General features: G+C 31.0%; 3 protein-coding genes across 3 annotated transcripts; 1 reads left to right on the top strand and 2 right to left on the bottom strand.

Moving 5' to 3' along the window:
* Window positions 1-4,783: 4,783 nt before the first annotated feature.
* Window positions 4,784-7,522, top strand: LOC109815104 (GDSL esterase/lipase At2g04570). The gene is made up of 3 exons (XM_020379706.3): window positions 4,784-5,167; window positions 6,111-6,600; window positions 7,147-7,522. The coding sequence occupies exons 1-3, from the start codon at window positions 4,784-4,786 to the stop codon at window positions 7,341-7,343; spliced, it is 1,071 nt and encodes a 356-aa protein (XP_020235295.1). The 3' UTR covers window positions 7,344-7,522.
* Window positions 7,523-8,689: 1,167 nt separating this feature from the next.
* LOC109815096 (transcription termination factor MTEF18, mitochondrial-like) lies at window positions 8,690-11,330 on the bottom strand. The gene has a single exon (XM_020379694.3). It carries the CDS (start codon window positions 11,113-11,115, stop codon window positions 9,361-9,363), a length of 1,755 nt encoding a protein of 584 aa, XP_020235283.1. The 5' UTR covers window positions 11,116-11,330; the 3' UTR covers window positions 8,690-9,360.
* A 1,810-nt stretch (window positions 11,331-13,140) lies between these two features.
* Window positions 13,141-16,378, bottom strand: LOC109810366 (transcription termination factor MTEF18, mitochondrial). Its single transcript, XM_083063132.1, has one exon. It carries the CDS (start codon window positions 16,220-16,222, stop codon window positions 14,489-14,491), a length of 1,734 nt encoding a protein of 577 aa, XP_082919258.1. The 5' UTR covers window positions 16,223-16,378; the 3' UTR covers window positions 13,141-14,488.
* Between the last annotated feature and the right edge of the window lie 82 nt (window positions 16,379-16,460).

The raw sequence follows: 16,460 nt of genomic DNA, 5'->3' as shown, positions 1-16,460 counted from the left end.
TTACTATTCCGAAAATAACTTTCCGTCAAAATAATTATGAAAAATACTTTCCGTAACACTAGAATTACTATTGCGAAAAATTCTTTCCGGAATATTAATAGTGTGTGTATTTGTTACCATAATTCCGGAAAGAACTTTACGCAATAGTAATTTTAGTGTTACGGAAAGTACTTTCCAGAATTATTCCGACGGAAAGTTATTTCTGGAATAGTAATTTTAGTATTCCGGAAAGAACTTTCCATAATTATGTACAAATACACCTCCGAAAAAAATTTTCCAGGATAATTTTTTTTATTTTAAACAATATTAAGGATAATTTAAGAATTTAATATTTTTTTTTTAAAAAGGAAGTGTATGTATAAAAAAAAATGTAGGTGTATATATCATCAGCCAACTCCAAAACTGGTTTCAAATAGCAGTCGTTGTTTTAGGCCCAAACAAGATAATACAAAATGGTAGCGACATAAACAGTTTGACCGAATACAGAAACAGTTGTGGAATACGAGGTTCAACATTAGAAAAAAGAGAAATATTACACACCTTTTAACACATTACTAAAACTTATTAAAAACAACTGCACAAGTTTTTTATGAGATTCACTTTTCATTTAATTGTTTCTTAACTTTATAATTTTTGGTAATAAATTTTAAATAATTAATAAGAGTAAAACGTGTACTATTAATTAAAGAGTGCATTCTCGTCACTCCAAAGCGTAACTTCATCTATGCGATTTTCAAATAAAACCTCGTGTGTTTGGTAACACATAGGTTTGTTTGTAGTGAACGTATATTTCCAAAGCAATTAATAATGGCACTAACTCCGTCTATCTTGTTAGAGTATGCACCTACTGACTCAAATTAATTGATTGAAAATGTGAGATGGAAATCGAGCAGTTAGTTGTTGGAAGAATGGATTAAATAAGAGCATAGAGATTAGAGAGTGGAACTGCTCTGCTCACAAAATAAGTGTTCATGATAAGCAAGTCTCGTGATCACTTAATATGAATCATAATGTAATATTTTAGTATTTTCTAATCAACAATAAATCTTATGTTATTTTTAAATATTGTGGTCATATGGGTATTTCGGTTAAAATTAACGATTGTTGTTGGGTTTCTTAGAATTTTCTATAGTTGAATTTTTTTTAATCATCCTTAATTTCTTTAACTGTTTTATTGTAGGATTATGATTGTAAATCATAAATTATTGAATTTGAAGTTTAACAACACGAGTGATTGTTATGAAAGATCTCAACTAAGAATACGTCAATAAAATATTAGTACTTCTATTATATTTTATGAATTGTAAAACTTGTCCAATAAAAATGAGAAATGATTTAGTAATAATGGTCCTCTATGTTAACTAAGAAAGTGAATACATGTCAATATGATAATTAACCGTTGACTAGTCATAAAACTAATAAAGTTAGTAACTGAATATAACCAAAAAACTAACTTGCAGAACAAAGTTAAAATTTAAGAGTTTAAATGCTAAAAAAAAAATTCAAGAACCTATCAGTCACCTCTACCATCTTTTAAGGATCAAATTGAGTGTAAATTTTTTCTAATATATATTTTAATGTTAGTAATAGTGTATTTTTTCTAATTTTTTTTATAACAAAATCTAAATTTTTTATTTAAATTGTTTTGAACTTTCTCTCTTCCTTTCATTCTTTATTGTATTCCTTGTGATTTAGGATTGTTGGAATACAATATCTTTTATTATAATTCAATTCACCCCTCTTAAATCATTGGGACCACTCAATTTACAAAAAATCTTTGAATTTTATTCATAATAAATTTTAAAGATCATATTATAATTTTTTCACGTTAAAAAACATGGTATAAAAGTATTCATTTTTAAAGTAACCAATAATACAAATCATTTGTTAGCACTATTAATGTTCTTATACAGTTATATTTTTCCTTTATATTTTAAATTTTTTAAATATAAATTACTTTTTCACTAAAAGTTTTTTTTTAATCTTATACTTTGTTAGATTTTTTTATATAATAATATTTCGATAACTTTTTGTCCTCTTTCATCATCACATTTTGTAAATTTGTTCTCCCGGCCCCGTTACTTCAAGGATGTAATTTTGATTTATCCATTAACTTGATATTTATTATTTAAAAAAAAAATGCTAACATAACATTTTATGACACTACCTTGAGCACATCTATGTTGACGCTCCACTGCTGCATCATCAGTCATCACATCAATATTTCTATTAAATGTTAAATTAACGTAAATATATATAAGCAAAAGTTACACGATTGAAATAATAAAAGACCAAATTCTAAAAAAGAATGGACAAATTAATGGAATGAGAATAATAAAGAAATCAAAAGTGTCACCAAACCTAATATCTTTCTATAAAAAAAAAAATAGTATATAATTTAACATACTATGGTTTTTGGTCTGCAATGCTTCTTAAATGACGAGACACCTAATTAAACCCTAAGAGTACGATATATATAATGTGGAAGCAATATAAAAGTTGAGACGATGGATGTCTTTAGTATAAGTTTCTGTTTTTTAATGTATTGTGTACCGAAAAAAGAGTGTGTGATTGAAGGAAACGGTATATATGCAAGTGTTTGTACATGCACGTAATTTATGAAGTATGGTGGTAGCTAGCTAGGCTGCAACATATTCGTTGGGTGCTTGAGGTTACCGTTTGTTTTGTGAAAGAGAGAATATGGTGTCATTTATTGAGTTTAGCAATGCATAAATGGTGTCACCTCCTTTCTTGTTGAGTTAGGATTATTGAATTTAAGAGCAGTGCAGTTGCAACTGCTTCAATGGCTAATTAATGCTGCTGTCGCCTCTCTCTTAAGAGACTTTCTATCTCTTTCGCTCGTGCCTGCTGGAATAAGTCAAACACATGATTCATAATGTTACTGCTATGGACTCTCGCTATCATATTTCTAACTTTTTTTCTTCCATGTATTCGAATAATTCTGAATTATGCTTCTGTTGCCTCTCTGCACCATCCTTTTATTATTACTCCTCCTTTTTGTTTTCATATCACAAATATTACATATATTTTATTATTTTATCAACAAATTATAATCTTTTATATATAAAAAAGAGTAGTTGAGAAGGAAAGACTCAACCAAATTCTCTATATCATAAAAAATTAAAAAGATACGACTTTGTACCATGCAATAAAATGGTTACTCAAAAATATATAGTATATTTTAATAGATTACATTTTTTTTTCTTCATATTTCATGTTATAAGAAGATATAACATTACACTGACACATATATTAACTAAGGTTGGCAATAGCGATAAAATTCAGTAAGTTTACTTCCCGTTAACTCATATACTATCATATAAGTGTTTTACTTTGTTTTAAAATAATAATAATAAAGTTGTTTTTTTTCTTCTAAGAATACACTCATTTATTAATTAGTATCTCACTTAAACATGGCAACGAAGTAAGTTGAGACAAATTTGACTTTTTCATCCTTGTTTCCACAAAAGGGAAGCTGTTTTGAGTCCTGACCTAAAAGAGATGAAAAAAAAAAAAGACTAAGCTCCAACTTCAATCTCATCAGGTTTTACTGGATTCGATAACAAAGAATCTAGCTATCTTATTTTTAATTTTTTAATTCATTTATATATTTTTAAATAAGTTGTATGCTAAGTTATTAATTACAGTATATTTTAATTTAACAATATATAAAATTAATAAATAATAAAGAGCTTAAAAATAAAAAATAAAAAATATATTATATTTTTAGCTAAATATATAGTTTTAACTATGTTCATTAATTATTATAATTTAAATATTTGTGTTGAACCGAAGAAGTAACTAACAACCTAAGTAAAAAATAGTGTAAACATCTAATACGTACTCATATATTGCAATAAGACTTTTTTCTCTTAAAAGATTTCCGAAGAGACTCAAAACTTAAAGAAAATTTATTAAAGTAATAAGTGTGAGTAAAAACAAGTTAAATATATTATATATTAGAGGGAAAAACTCATTTAACTTTTGATGTATATAGTGTCAAATATACTAATTATATAATTTGCTTGTGACTCGTTAGATAAGGAATATATCCTACTATTTTAGCTCTATCAACATATTGTGATGTGTATAGTGTATTGAACTCTTTGTAAAATTTGTACGTGGTGGTCGTCCTCGTGCAGGCTGGTATACTTGTTATTCGATCCATCTCACGGTTTCAAGACTTTTTGGTGTGAATTGACCACTTTACGTTAGTCTTGTATAAGGTGTGATGGGAGAAATATAAATAGATTTAATACGTAGGGTCTGGTAGAAATTTCCAAGATCTTATTCAATATACATTTTTCTACGTACTCACATGAATTATCACGTAAAAATCTCGTATCATAAGATTTATTATAGAGAAATTCATGTCACAAGCCCGCTACTCTCGGTCACATTCACATGACACGCGTCATACTTCGGATGTGATTGGTTGGTTGCTATTTAATTAGGTTCTTTTTTTTTCATATATTTTTATTAACGATTACAAAAAATGAAAGAATGCAAGCAAACAAATTGAAACTCTCGAAATGGGAGAAAAGTAAATAAAAATAAAGCGAGAAAAAAACATTTTAAAGAAGGAGTCAAAACCACAGCAAAAGAAATGAATCCCATCCATTGGAGTGTGGTCTTGTCTTAGCAATTATGGTTTCCAACAACTTCTTCACCCAAACACCTAAAGATCAAAGTTCCATTAATAGTTGTAACTAATATTTATTTTGTCACAAGTTCACTTCCCTAGCACACTTGAAACTACACAATGGAAGGGCATGGAAAAATAATGAGACTAATACTATGCTCCCACTTTGTGCTTCATTTCCTCTCCCTAGTGGCGGAGAGCACGGCCAAGGTTCCGGCGGTGATCGTCTTTGGCGACTCCTCCGTGGACGCCGGCAACAACAACTTCATTCCCACCATAGCTCGGAGCAATTTTAGGCCATATGGACGTGACTTTGAAGGTGGAAAAGCAACTGGGAGGTTTTGCAATGGGAGAATACCAACGGATTTTATTTCTGAGGCTTTTGGTCTCAAACCTTATGTGCCACCGTACTTGGATCCCAAGTATAATATTTCAGATTTTGCTAGTGGAGTCACTTTTGCTTCGGCTGCAACTGGCTATGATAATGCAACTTCAGCTGTGCTGGTAATTCTTCATGGATTTCCCTGCATGATCTCTAGTGTTGTTATAGATCTCGTTTTCAGAGCCAATGTTTTTGTTTGTTTTCTGTTGGAAAATGAGTAAAAGGTAGCCACGTATGTGGAACTAATTCAAACTATACTAAATACAAATATAATTCCTTGTTTGTTTTGGTGGAAAGGTAACAAAGAGCAAGATAAAATTTTGAATTGAAAATTTAAAATAAATAATTTTCTTTTATTTCTATTTTTTCTTAGATCAAACCAAAAAAGTAAATAAAAAACATTGTTTTGTAATTTTTCTTCCTCTGTGTTGTCTTTCTTCTCTTCTAGACAAATCACATGTTTATGAGACACCTCTCTTTTAAGATTTGAAATTAATTTTATTAATTATATTTTCTGTCACTCTTTTATCGTAAGAATGTATATTTTAAATGATAAAATATAATTATAATTATTGATTAGGAAAAATTATACGTTTTCAATTTTGATTAAAATATGCATAATTAGCCTAGAAAAGTCTCAAATAAATAATATAGATTAACAAATAGAAAGATGTGTATAATTCATGTAAAATGTTTAAATCTGAGAATGAATTGTGATAAAAAAAATATTTTTTAAACAAAATTAATCTAAAAAAATGTCACTTCCAAAAAAATATATTCAAATTTGGTATACAAGATTGTGCACGTGGTTAGATTACATAATACACTTATTTATACCAACCTTTTCCACTGTTCCTCACAGCTACTTCCTCTTTGCCTCTCCTCTGTTTCTCTTCTCCCTTTTGTCAAACAAATGCAAAAGTAAAAATAAAAATAATTGCCTTCTTTTAATTATAATTTTTTCATAATTTTGAATTTTCTTTTGGGAAAATATGAAATTTTAGAAATAAACTTGTGAGTCCATTATCCAACATATAATTATGCAAATGATAACATTGGTTGCAGTCTGTGATACCACTATGGAAACAATTAGAGTACTACAAGGGATACCAGAAGAATCTGAGTGCCTATCTTGGTGAAAGCAAAGCAAAGGAGATCATAGCAGATGCACTATATCTAATGAGCCTAGGAACAAATGATTTCCTAGAGAACTACTACACCATGCCTGGTAGAGCATCTCAGTTCACACCCCAACAGTACCAAATTTTCCTTGCTGGGATTGCTGAGAATTTCATAAGGAGCCTCTATGCTCTTGGTGCTAGAAAGATATCCCTAGGCGGGTTACCTCCTATGGGATGCTTGCCCTTAGAAAGAACCACAAATATTGCTGGTGGGAATGACTGTGTTGCCAGATTCAATAACATAGCATTGGAGTTCAATGATAGGCTTAAGAATTTGACCATCAAGCTCAACCATGAGCTCCCTGGAATCAAATTGGTGTTTTCAAATCCGTATTACATTATGTTGAATATCATAAGGAGACCTGAACTTTATGGTATGTTACACAAACCATGTATGCATATATGTTTAAGATATTATTGCCTCTTTCTCCCTTTTCTGTTCTTCATCACTTTTTAATTGGAAGAATACGGATGGAAACGTAAAATAAAGACAAGTGATTTGGTTCAACTTATTCCAGAGAAAAAAAAAATCATATGAATTGGCAAGACAAAATGATTATGTACATATTTTATCTGTTTTATACTGTTAGTACATAACTTACTTTCTCATGCTTCAGTTTTACAACTTGCATTTTCATTTTCACAAAGGGCTCTCCCATTTTATTTATTATGAAAAATAAAAACTTCACTTTTTTCATCCTCTTCCCAAACAAAACCAATTTATATTTTCATATAAGTTTGTTAACTTTTTAAAGTAATTATCCTAAAATTTATATCAAATGATTTCTGATGAGTTAATTGAGTAAAACTTTTACTCTAAGTTCAAGTCTATTAAGCTTATGATATATTCTTCTATTACAATATTTTATATAAATTAATTATGATCTGCATTAACTCATTCATTTTTTTTTTCTGTACAGGATTTGAATCGACCTCAGTGGCGTGTTGCGCTACTGGAATGTACGAGATGGGTTATGCATGCAGCAGGGGGCAAATGTTCAGTTGCACAGATGCTACCAAATATGTGTTTTGGGACTCTTTCCATCCAACTGAGAAGACAAATAGTATCGTTGCTAAGTACGTGGTGCTGCGTGTTTTATATCCATTTTTACAATAAATAACTAGTTCTAGAATTTTATTTATGTACTGGAATCTCTTCATGTTTGAACATTCGCCATAAAGTGCCATTTGGCCTTTTTATGAATGACGGCATGTCGATGTGTATATATATAAAAATGTTAATACAGCACATATGGTGTGCTGATAATTAGAAATAAGTCGTTTTGTTTTGATTGATATAGTATTTATACTTTTCAGACACTTTACCTTGCTAGATTCAGTGTCCTCCGTGTATGTTTTCTTCACACATATATATAAATGTCCTATTATGTTGGGTCTATAGTTTGTAATCTTAATCCAAGGTTTAGAAATGTCAAATCCCGAACGAGAGAATTTCCTGTTTTTCCTTGGTATGGGCAAACCTGCAAAGCCAAATGCCTACCTCATTGTAATGATTCATATACAAATTGGCATAAATTAAGGCTGAACGCAAAGCAGTGAAAGCACGCTAGATAAAACAGGCAAATCAATTAAAACGACAATAAAGAGAATAAGTAAACCATCTACATGATAAAAAAAATATAAAAATAAAAATAAAAAAGTTTTAACACAGAACAAAGACAAAAGTGAAAAACAGAATATAAAATGGTACAAAAGCAAATTATTGTGTTAAGTTACTAGGAATCTAAGCAAAAATCTTAGAGAATAAGTCAATTCAATTTGGTAAATTTTAGGCAGCATATACTATACGTAGTAAAAGCATTGATGGCTCGTAACACTCGTAAGATATACTTTGATTAGAGTTCAGAAACAACAAAAAAACAAGCAGGGGAAAAAGAAAACAGAAGAAAAAATAGGAAAATGGCGGCTCCAAGCAGAACTAGACAAATGGAAAGGTGGCAGAAGAAGATAAATGAAGAGAACGGTATGAAAAAAGTGATCAAGAAAAATGGCTTGGTTCTGCCCCCTGGCAAGTTAGAGTTGCTGGCTAACTTGCTGTGCATCTCTCACTGTAGATAAAAGGAAATGTTTTTGTATAAAGAAATCATGTCATGTATATTGTATATAGAGCAGAAACAGAGTTTGGTGATTAAAAGATTCAGTCAGTAAACTCAACTGTGATTGTGAATATCCATAGATCCACATATAAATAAAAAGTTGCAATTTTCTATCAACATTTTCAGTACTAAAATATTCTCCCACTAGAGATATTAAGCATGTCCTTTTCAATATTCCATGTGTTTGTTTCTTCTTCTGGTTGTTGATTTCATCATATATATGAAGTTTGCTTTCCACTGTTCAGCACTAAATTACTAATACGTTATCCAGTAGTGAGAATCTGGTTACGGATAGGTACTTTTAATTGATAACATTTCGTACAAGAACTTTTTTATTACCAACTAAACTATTTTCCTGGAAATTTTCGCTCCCAGAAATCCTATTCCTAGAAAAAAAAAAAAAGTTATGGAATGTGTTTGGTAATTATTTAACTTTGCCAGGAATAATATATTTACTATCAATTACCATGAAAAATTTTAGTAACTTTGCATTCAATTGCCACAGGAAAGTTTTATTCTCACCGATGAAGATGGGAAATTTTTATATTCACTTATTCATAATTTCATATATTAGCATTCCAATGAATTTTTTATTCCAGGGAAATATTCTCATTCTATATTACTAAACACAGAAAACTTTATTCCTTAGCCACATTTCCAGCAATGTTAAAACATTCTTTGTACCAAACACCACTTAAAAAAACAGTTTCTGTTTTCTGACTAGATTTATCAAACATCTAGTATAAATGGTTTCCCTCTTCAATGGGATTTGTTAAATGGTCATTAATTGTCCAAAACAAAATGAAATAGTTAAAATTGATTCATAATATAGAAGGAAAATTGAGCATACACACGTGGGTAAGATGAATCAACAATTAAATAGAATTTTTATTGTGCATAAAAGAAAGAAAGCCTATTCATTTGCAAAGATATTTCCTATCTAAAAAAAACAAGGTATTTTGGGTAAAATGAATTAGCAAGGCATATATTAAGATAAATAGGCATCTTAAACAAAACTTAAAGGAAGAGTTTGCTCTTATCTTTTTGCAATAACCGCCTTAGATCTTCCCAGATGATTGGACCTTCGGGATGCACATTCACAACGTATTTTACAAACTTTTCATTAGAACATGCAAGGATAGTGCTCAAGGTCATCATAGGTTTTGATGCTTTCCTTTCCGCCACCCAGGCATACATTGAAAATCTGAGCATAATTCTCTCCAAATCATAGCACAAGTATGCTGGAAATGACACAATGCAATCTAATGGATAACCTAAAATGTTTCTCAAGAAATCAATCTTCTTTTGAATCACAACTTTGTTCTGGTTTAGAATCATAGGAGCACGTTGTATCATTTTGATTGCAATGTTATAGTCCAAACCAGCTTCAACCAGACAATCAAACCTCTCCTGTAATTGATCACCTCTCCCTCGGAACTTTTTTACTGCTTTTGCCATCTCCTCAGAGTTCTCAGCATATCCTAACTTCAGCAAGAATGTTGTTTTATCCAGATGTTTACTTGGCTCATCGCAAGATAATTGTACAGTACTATTCTGTTTCAGTTTTGAAGCCAAACTAATTAGCTTTAGTGGATCATCCTTTATGATTTGACATAGATCAGTTTTTCTAATTTTTAACTGCAAACAAACAGATTTAGGACCTTTCAAGGGATGTGCGCTCAAGAGTTGCATGTGGTTAGACAAAATGTTTGAAATGCCATCTGTATCCATTCCAATAGAATACAAAAAGCCAATCACTCCCAATAGATTTTTCACACACTTATTTGACAAGATATGAGGATATTCTATAAAGGAAGAATAAATCACATTCTTATTGAGACCTAACTTAAATGCTCGACCCAAAAATACATACACCTTCTCAAGACCTTCCAATAATAATGCAGGGTTTTCCTTGAACAAATTGTGCATCTGTTCTTCAGAATAGCCCACTTTATGAAGAAATTCCATAGCATCAAGCATTCTTCTTGACTCGTACGTTTTCAAACAAGACAAATAATTCCCAATCCAATCATGTTCAATACCAATTTTCTTCAACCAATCCAAAACCATAACCAATTCACTGCATGTTTCACCAACCAAAAGTGAAGGGCAACAAACAACTAGTTTGATGACCATGGACCTACTCAAACCCAAATTCTCATAACCTCGAAATTTCGACAACAACAATCCACTAGGATACCCAAAAACCTCCTTTGCCTGCTGGTAAATTTTCCCTATTCTATTTCTTGGAACCCCATAGTTACTCAAAGCATGGAAATTGTCAAGCAAAACATGATCATCAGACAAATACATCATGCCACGTGGGAGAAACAAAGGCAACTCATGAGGGCTAATCCCCAAACTCTCAAAAAATGGTTCAAACTCATTAATGGGGTTGTACCTCAGGAATTTCGTCAAACACCTTGCAACATCTTCATCCTGGCCATGAAACTCGGACACCAAACCGTGAACAAAAGATGGCGAGTTTTGGCTAATGAATTCAGCATCCATGAAGCTGTATCCCCTGCTTGAATGCAAGTAATCTAACAGCACATCCTGCACCTTCCCCTTTACATGCCGAGATACCCGTTTCACAGAAAAGTGTGAGTTAACAGAATGCACCCATGAGACTTTAAGATAATGGGTAGCCGTAGAACCGGTAAAGCTTGGAACTTTGAGAAAAACGGAAAATGGGTTTTGTGGTGTCAGCGATTTTACATATGTACCAGGGTAGAAATGAAAGGGGTGGTTTTGATTGAGGTGGGAAATCATTTGGAAGAATACCCTTTTTTTGCAAATAAGGGGTTTTGTGGTGTCAGCGATTTTACATATGTACCAGGGTAGAAATGAAAGGGGTGGTTTTGATTGAGGTGGGAAATCATTTGGAAGAATACCCTTTTTTTGCAAATAAGGGATGAGTGCGAATACAAAGGGCTTCACATTTACAAAGAGCTCGTTTGAAGCATTGGAAAACAAGATAGTAAATTCCCTAAATTACATATAACAAGTTAAAGGGGCAACAATGATTTGCTAATAAAGACCTTATCTTTGTGTATGTTGAAATTAACTTTAGTTCTAATTACTTTTAATCTTCCGTACACTTTTTTGTTTTACTTTTTTAAGGGTTTAGGGTTTATTTTATTTTTAAAATTTTATTTTGATCTTTTATATTTTAGACAATTTGATTCTTTTAAAATAATTATTATTTTTAGTTTTATAACAAAATTTTGAATTAATTTTTATTAATTCAATATATGATATTTGTAATATGATATTCACCTATGTGAATAACAATTAATATTCAAATTTAAAAGGTCTATAAATATAATAAAAATTAATATATATATATATATATATATATTATATGAATAACTAGAAAATAATATAAAATTAATTTTTTTATTTTTACTATATTTATAACACATTTGGTTTGAGTTTTAATTATATTTAATAATTTTTATATAAATGATAGTTTTAAATAAGTAAAAAAAATCAAATAGATTAAATTGACTTAAATTTATAAGATAAATGACTAAAATAAATATTTTAAAATATAAAAGACCAAAATAAATCTATAAAATAAAATAAAAGATCAAAAGTATAATTTATCTTTTAATTTTTTATAACTAAAAAATTTTGTTCCCTTATCTATTTTTATAAAGATTAGAAACTAAAATTTATGCAATTACAAATAAATTAAAAGTAGATCTTATAACTATAAAAACTAAAAATAAATAAAATGGCATGTATAAAAAATAAAATAAAATATTTTAAATTATAATGATTAAAAATAAAAATTTAGAAACCTATTAAGATAAAAAAAAATATACTTTACCCAAGCAAATGTTTTAACTTTTGATAGGTTCCTTAATAAATAAATAAATAAACAACTTTTGACAGGTAAATTTCATTCATAGACCTAGTTCGTATAAAGTTTTCTTTTTTGGTGTAATAAATTAAAATCATTAGAGACAAAAAGTTTGTAATCATTTTAACTATAATTCTTAAATTATTATTATAATAAAAGTTAATAATTTTATAAAATATAATAATTTATAATTGAATGATAGTGTAAAAATATTTTAATTTATAATGCATAACAATAAAATTTATTTTTTTAACCAATTTCCTTTTTAAAGAAATGTTTATGTTATTTTATTTTATTTTGAAACTATCATATTTGCTCTACAAAAATGAAAATACATTGGTTTTTTCCTTTATTTTAAAAATTAATTGTCATCTTTTTTTCACAAATAAAATGATTATATTGTAACGTATTTACAACAAAAACAAAATTTATTATTAATGATAAACACATATACATATTTTGTTAAGAATAAGATAAACAATCCATAATTTTTTTGAAAATTTTTAAAGAAGTTAATGATTGACTTTGATCTTACATAGAATTGTGTCTCATCTTAATCTAAACTTTTCCAACTACCAAACAAAATATAAACATTGTCAGAATATAAGAGAGTCTTACATCATTAAATCGTAAGGAGAAATAAATATATAAAACATACATAATTTTCATTATTATGAGACTTTTTTAGAAAATATCTAAAAATAAAATCATGAATTTTTTTTTATAAAAAAAACAATATCATAACAATGTCGTGTCAGCCCCAAGTAGCCAACAAATATATGTTTTTAGTTTACTTTATTGTTAGCTTGAATAGGAGAACATTTTTATTATCAATTTTAAGAATTTCAAAATGAAATAATATTTTAAATATAATTTTAAAATTGATAATAAAAGTGTTTAATTTTCAAAATGAAAAATACTTTCAGAACTGAAAATTAATAAATAAATAAATAAATAAATGTCGTTGAAGAGTTCATTCATATTGCTTACAATATTAAAAATAAAAAAATTTCTCATATAAATAAACCACGCTCATGCTTTAGCAAACTGCCTAAATCAGATTGCCCAAGTTCACCAAGGAACTTAATGAAAAGAAACTCATAAGAGATAATTTTATTTATGATATCTTTCTTATTGCTCATTGCAACTTCAGCGTCAACATCGGCTGTTTGTAAGTATACCCTTGCTAGTTCGAACCTGGGGAGCACTAGTAGCTTTACCTCTTCTTGACCAAATATTATGATTCGTAAAGTTTTCTACATTGCTTTTACACACTTCCAAGGATTTCCATATCAAGCTGCAGGGTCCTGTTCTCTTTCATAATATTCAAAACTGCTTCTAGTGGCATTGACCAAATGATTGACTCTATCTGATGTGATGCGAGAGAGATGCTAAATGTGCACTTGTTTACGATATCTTGAACTATTTCATTGAGCAAGGACCCTTGGTCATCACAAAATTTATCAGTCAGCAGCTGTGCCTGTGATCTATACACATATTGCTTTTCTTCATCAGATAGAGAATCCACAGCAATTTCCTCAACAATTTTGATTTGGACATCGTTGTTGCCAGGCATACTTTTCCTCAACAGGCAGAAAAATGTTCTCCAAATTGAAATTTCCAGCTCCAGCAATAAAAGTATCTGCAACACTTCCATCGTCTGAGATACCGAGTATACATTCAGATTCCGATTCAGATTCTTTATGCATTATAATAGCTTCAGCTGTACTCTTCTCATCATGAGATGCAGTGGCTGTATGTACAACCCAGATGGAAAATGCTTTTCAAATGCATTGTCAATTGTCATGACCAGGTGGAAATGGTGAAGAAAAAGTATCAGGTGAATTATGGAATTGCTGCATTTTAGTCTCTAAAACAGCTTCCACAGCTGGCAAACAAGAAGCCCCGGAAAATATTCTGTCAAGGTTTCATCACATTTGACAACTGATCCACCTATGCTGGTAATAGAACCTGGCTTAGAGTCACACAATTTGTTTTCACCATCCAATATCGTAGGCAAATATGATGTTTTAGTTCCAAAAGGGTTACTCAGTATTCCAATTGCTTCCTCTTTTGATGGACTCTCCCTTTCTTCCTTATAACATAAAGAAACCATGTTTTCCAGCATCCAAGGTGTCAAGGGAATCACCTCTTTCGCAGATAGTTTATGTACCTAAGCAATTGCTTTCAAGTAGCAGTAAAACAGCATAATAATAGGTAGACAATATTATCAACAATAGAAACATTAGCAAAACTTGGATACATTATAAGAAACCATTAGTTTTTATCTTTATTTGATAACCTTTTTAAACTCTTCCAGACAGCTGGACCTTGAGGATGCACATTCACAAAGTATTTTAGAAAGCGTTTATCATTGGATGCAACTATGGTACTCAAGGTTAATGTAGGATTTACTGCATTCCTCTCCTTCAGCCACGCATACATTGAAAGTCTTTCAACAATTTTGTCCAAATCATGGCAAAAGTATGTTGGGAATCCCACGAGACATTCTAGTGGGTAACCTAAAACATTTCTTAAGAAATCAATCTTCTTTTTAATTATAGATTTGTTCTGGTTTAGAATCATAGGAGCTCGTTTTATCATTTCTATCACACTGTTATAGTCCAAACCAGCTTCTACCAGACAATCAAACCTCTCTTGTAATTGATCACCTCTCCCTCGAAACATTTTCAATGCTTTTGCCATCTCTTCAGTGTTCTCAGTATATCCCAATTTCAGCAGGAAAGTCATTTTTTCCAAATAATTACGTGGGTCGTGACTATCTACCTTTCCATCGCCCTTCTGTTCCTGTTTTGATGCCAAACTAATTAGCTTCAACGGATCATCCTTTATGATCCTGCACAAATCATCTTTTCCAACTTTTAATTCCTTACAAACAGTTTTATGACCTTTAAAGGAACGTGTACTCAAGAGATGCATGTACTCAGACAAAATGTGTGCAATGTCATCTTTCCCCATTCCAATAGCACACAAAAAACCAATCACTCTCAACAAATTTTTCGCACACTTATTCGACAAGATATCGGGATGCTCTACAAAATAAGAATAAATCACATTTATCTCAACACCCACCTTAAGCAACCTACCGAAAAACAAGTACAGCTTCCTCCCAAAACCTTCCAACAACAATTTCGGATTCCCCCTAAACAAGTTGCGCATTTGTTCCTCAGAATAGCCCACTTTATTCAGAAACTGCATGGTATCAAGCATCTTTTTCCAACTATACGCCCTTGAACAAGACAAATAACTCACCATCCAATCACTTTCAATCCCAATGCTTCTCAACCAATCAAGCACAGCAACAAACTCAGAATTAACATCACCAACCAAAAGAAAAGGGCAACAAACAACAAGCTTGGCAACAGTTGACCTACTCAAACCCAAACTCTCATAAGCTCCTAACTTTAAAGCCAACAACCCACTAGCATACCCAAAAATCTCTTTTGCATCCGTATAAAGCTTCCCCATCCTATTCCTGGGGAGCCCATAATTACACAAAACATGAAAGTTATCAAGTAAGACAAAATCATCAGCCAAGAAAAACACTCCACGTGGGAGAACCGAATGCAACTCGGAAGGGTCGATTCCCAAACTCTCGAAAAAGGGTTCAAACTCGTTAATGGGGTTATACCTGAGGAACTTTCGCAGCGAACGGGAAACGTCGTCGTCTTTGTCGTCGATCATCGAGAGCAGTGATTGGAGGAAGCGCGGGGAGTTGGTGGCGATGTATTCGGCGTCGGTGAAGGTGTGGCCGCGCGTGGAGTGGAGGTAATCGATTAGTACGTGCTGAATTTGAGTTCTGGCGAGGCGAGAGAGTCGTTTGGGTGGAGGTGGCGAGAGAAGGGGACTGGGAGGAGAAGGGGCGCGAAAGCACCGAACTTTGAGAGAAAGGGGAGATGGATGTGAGAGGGGTTTTGGAAGTGTGGCGCGGTGGGAGACAAAAGAGGCGTTTAAATTCAGCTGGCAAATCATTTGTGTGTACAAAACCATGCAATTTCCAAGAGAAGAGACTAGGTATCAAATTCAAATTGCTTAAACAAATGTGTTCACTTCGAGAGTAACACACCTGTGTTTTTTGGTTTAATACTCGGAAGAGGAACAATTTTGTCTACTCCAGTTCCAACAGGACTCTCTTCTCTGAAACATACCTGTGTTTTTTGGTAATAAATTTTTATATTAAAATAAATAATTATAACACGTATATTTATTGAAAAATTAAATTAAATTA

The sequence above is a fragment of the Cajanus cajan genome, chromosome 9 (genome assembly GCF_000230855.2).
Source record: "Cajanus cajan strain Asha chromosome 9, NIPB_CcT2T_4, whole genome shotgun sequence".
NCBI classification, from domain to species: Eukaryota; Viridiplantae; Streptophyta; class Magnoliopsida; order Fabales; family Fabaceae; genus Cajanus; species Cajanus cajan.
This window is presented reverse-complemented; position numbering and strand designations above follow the sequence as displayed.

Coding starts and splice junctions, on each gene's coding strand:
- LOC109815104 (XM_020379706.3), top strand. CDS start 4,784: ATGGAAGGGCATGGAAAAATAATGAGACTAATACTATGCTCCCACTTT. Junction 5,168..6,110: donor ATGCAACTTCAGCTGTGCTG/GTAATTCTTCAT, acceptor CATTGGTTGCAG/TCTGTGATACCACTATGGAA. Junction 6,601..7,146: donor AAGGAGACCTGAACTTTATG/GTATGTTACACA, acceptor TTTTCTGTACAG/GATTTGAATCGACCTCAGTG.
- LOC109815096 (XM_020379694.3), bottom strand. CDS start 11,115: ATGATTTCCCACCTCAATCAAAACCACCCCTTTCATTTCTACCCTGGT.
- LOC109810366 (XM_083063132.1), bottom strand. CDS start 16,222: ATGGTTTTGTACACACAAATGATTTGCCAGCTGAATTTAAACGCCTCT.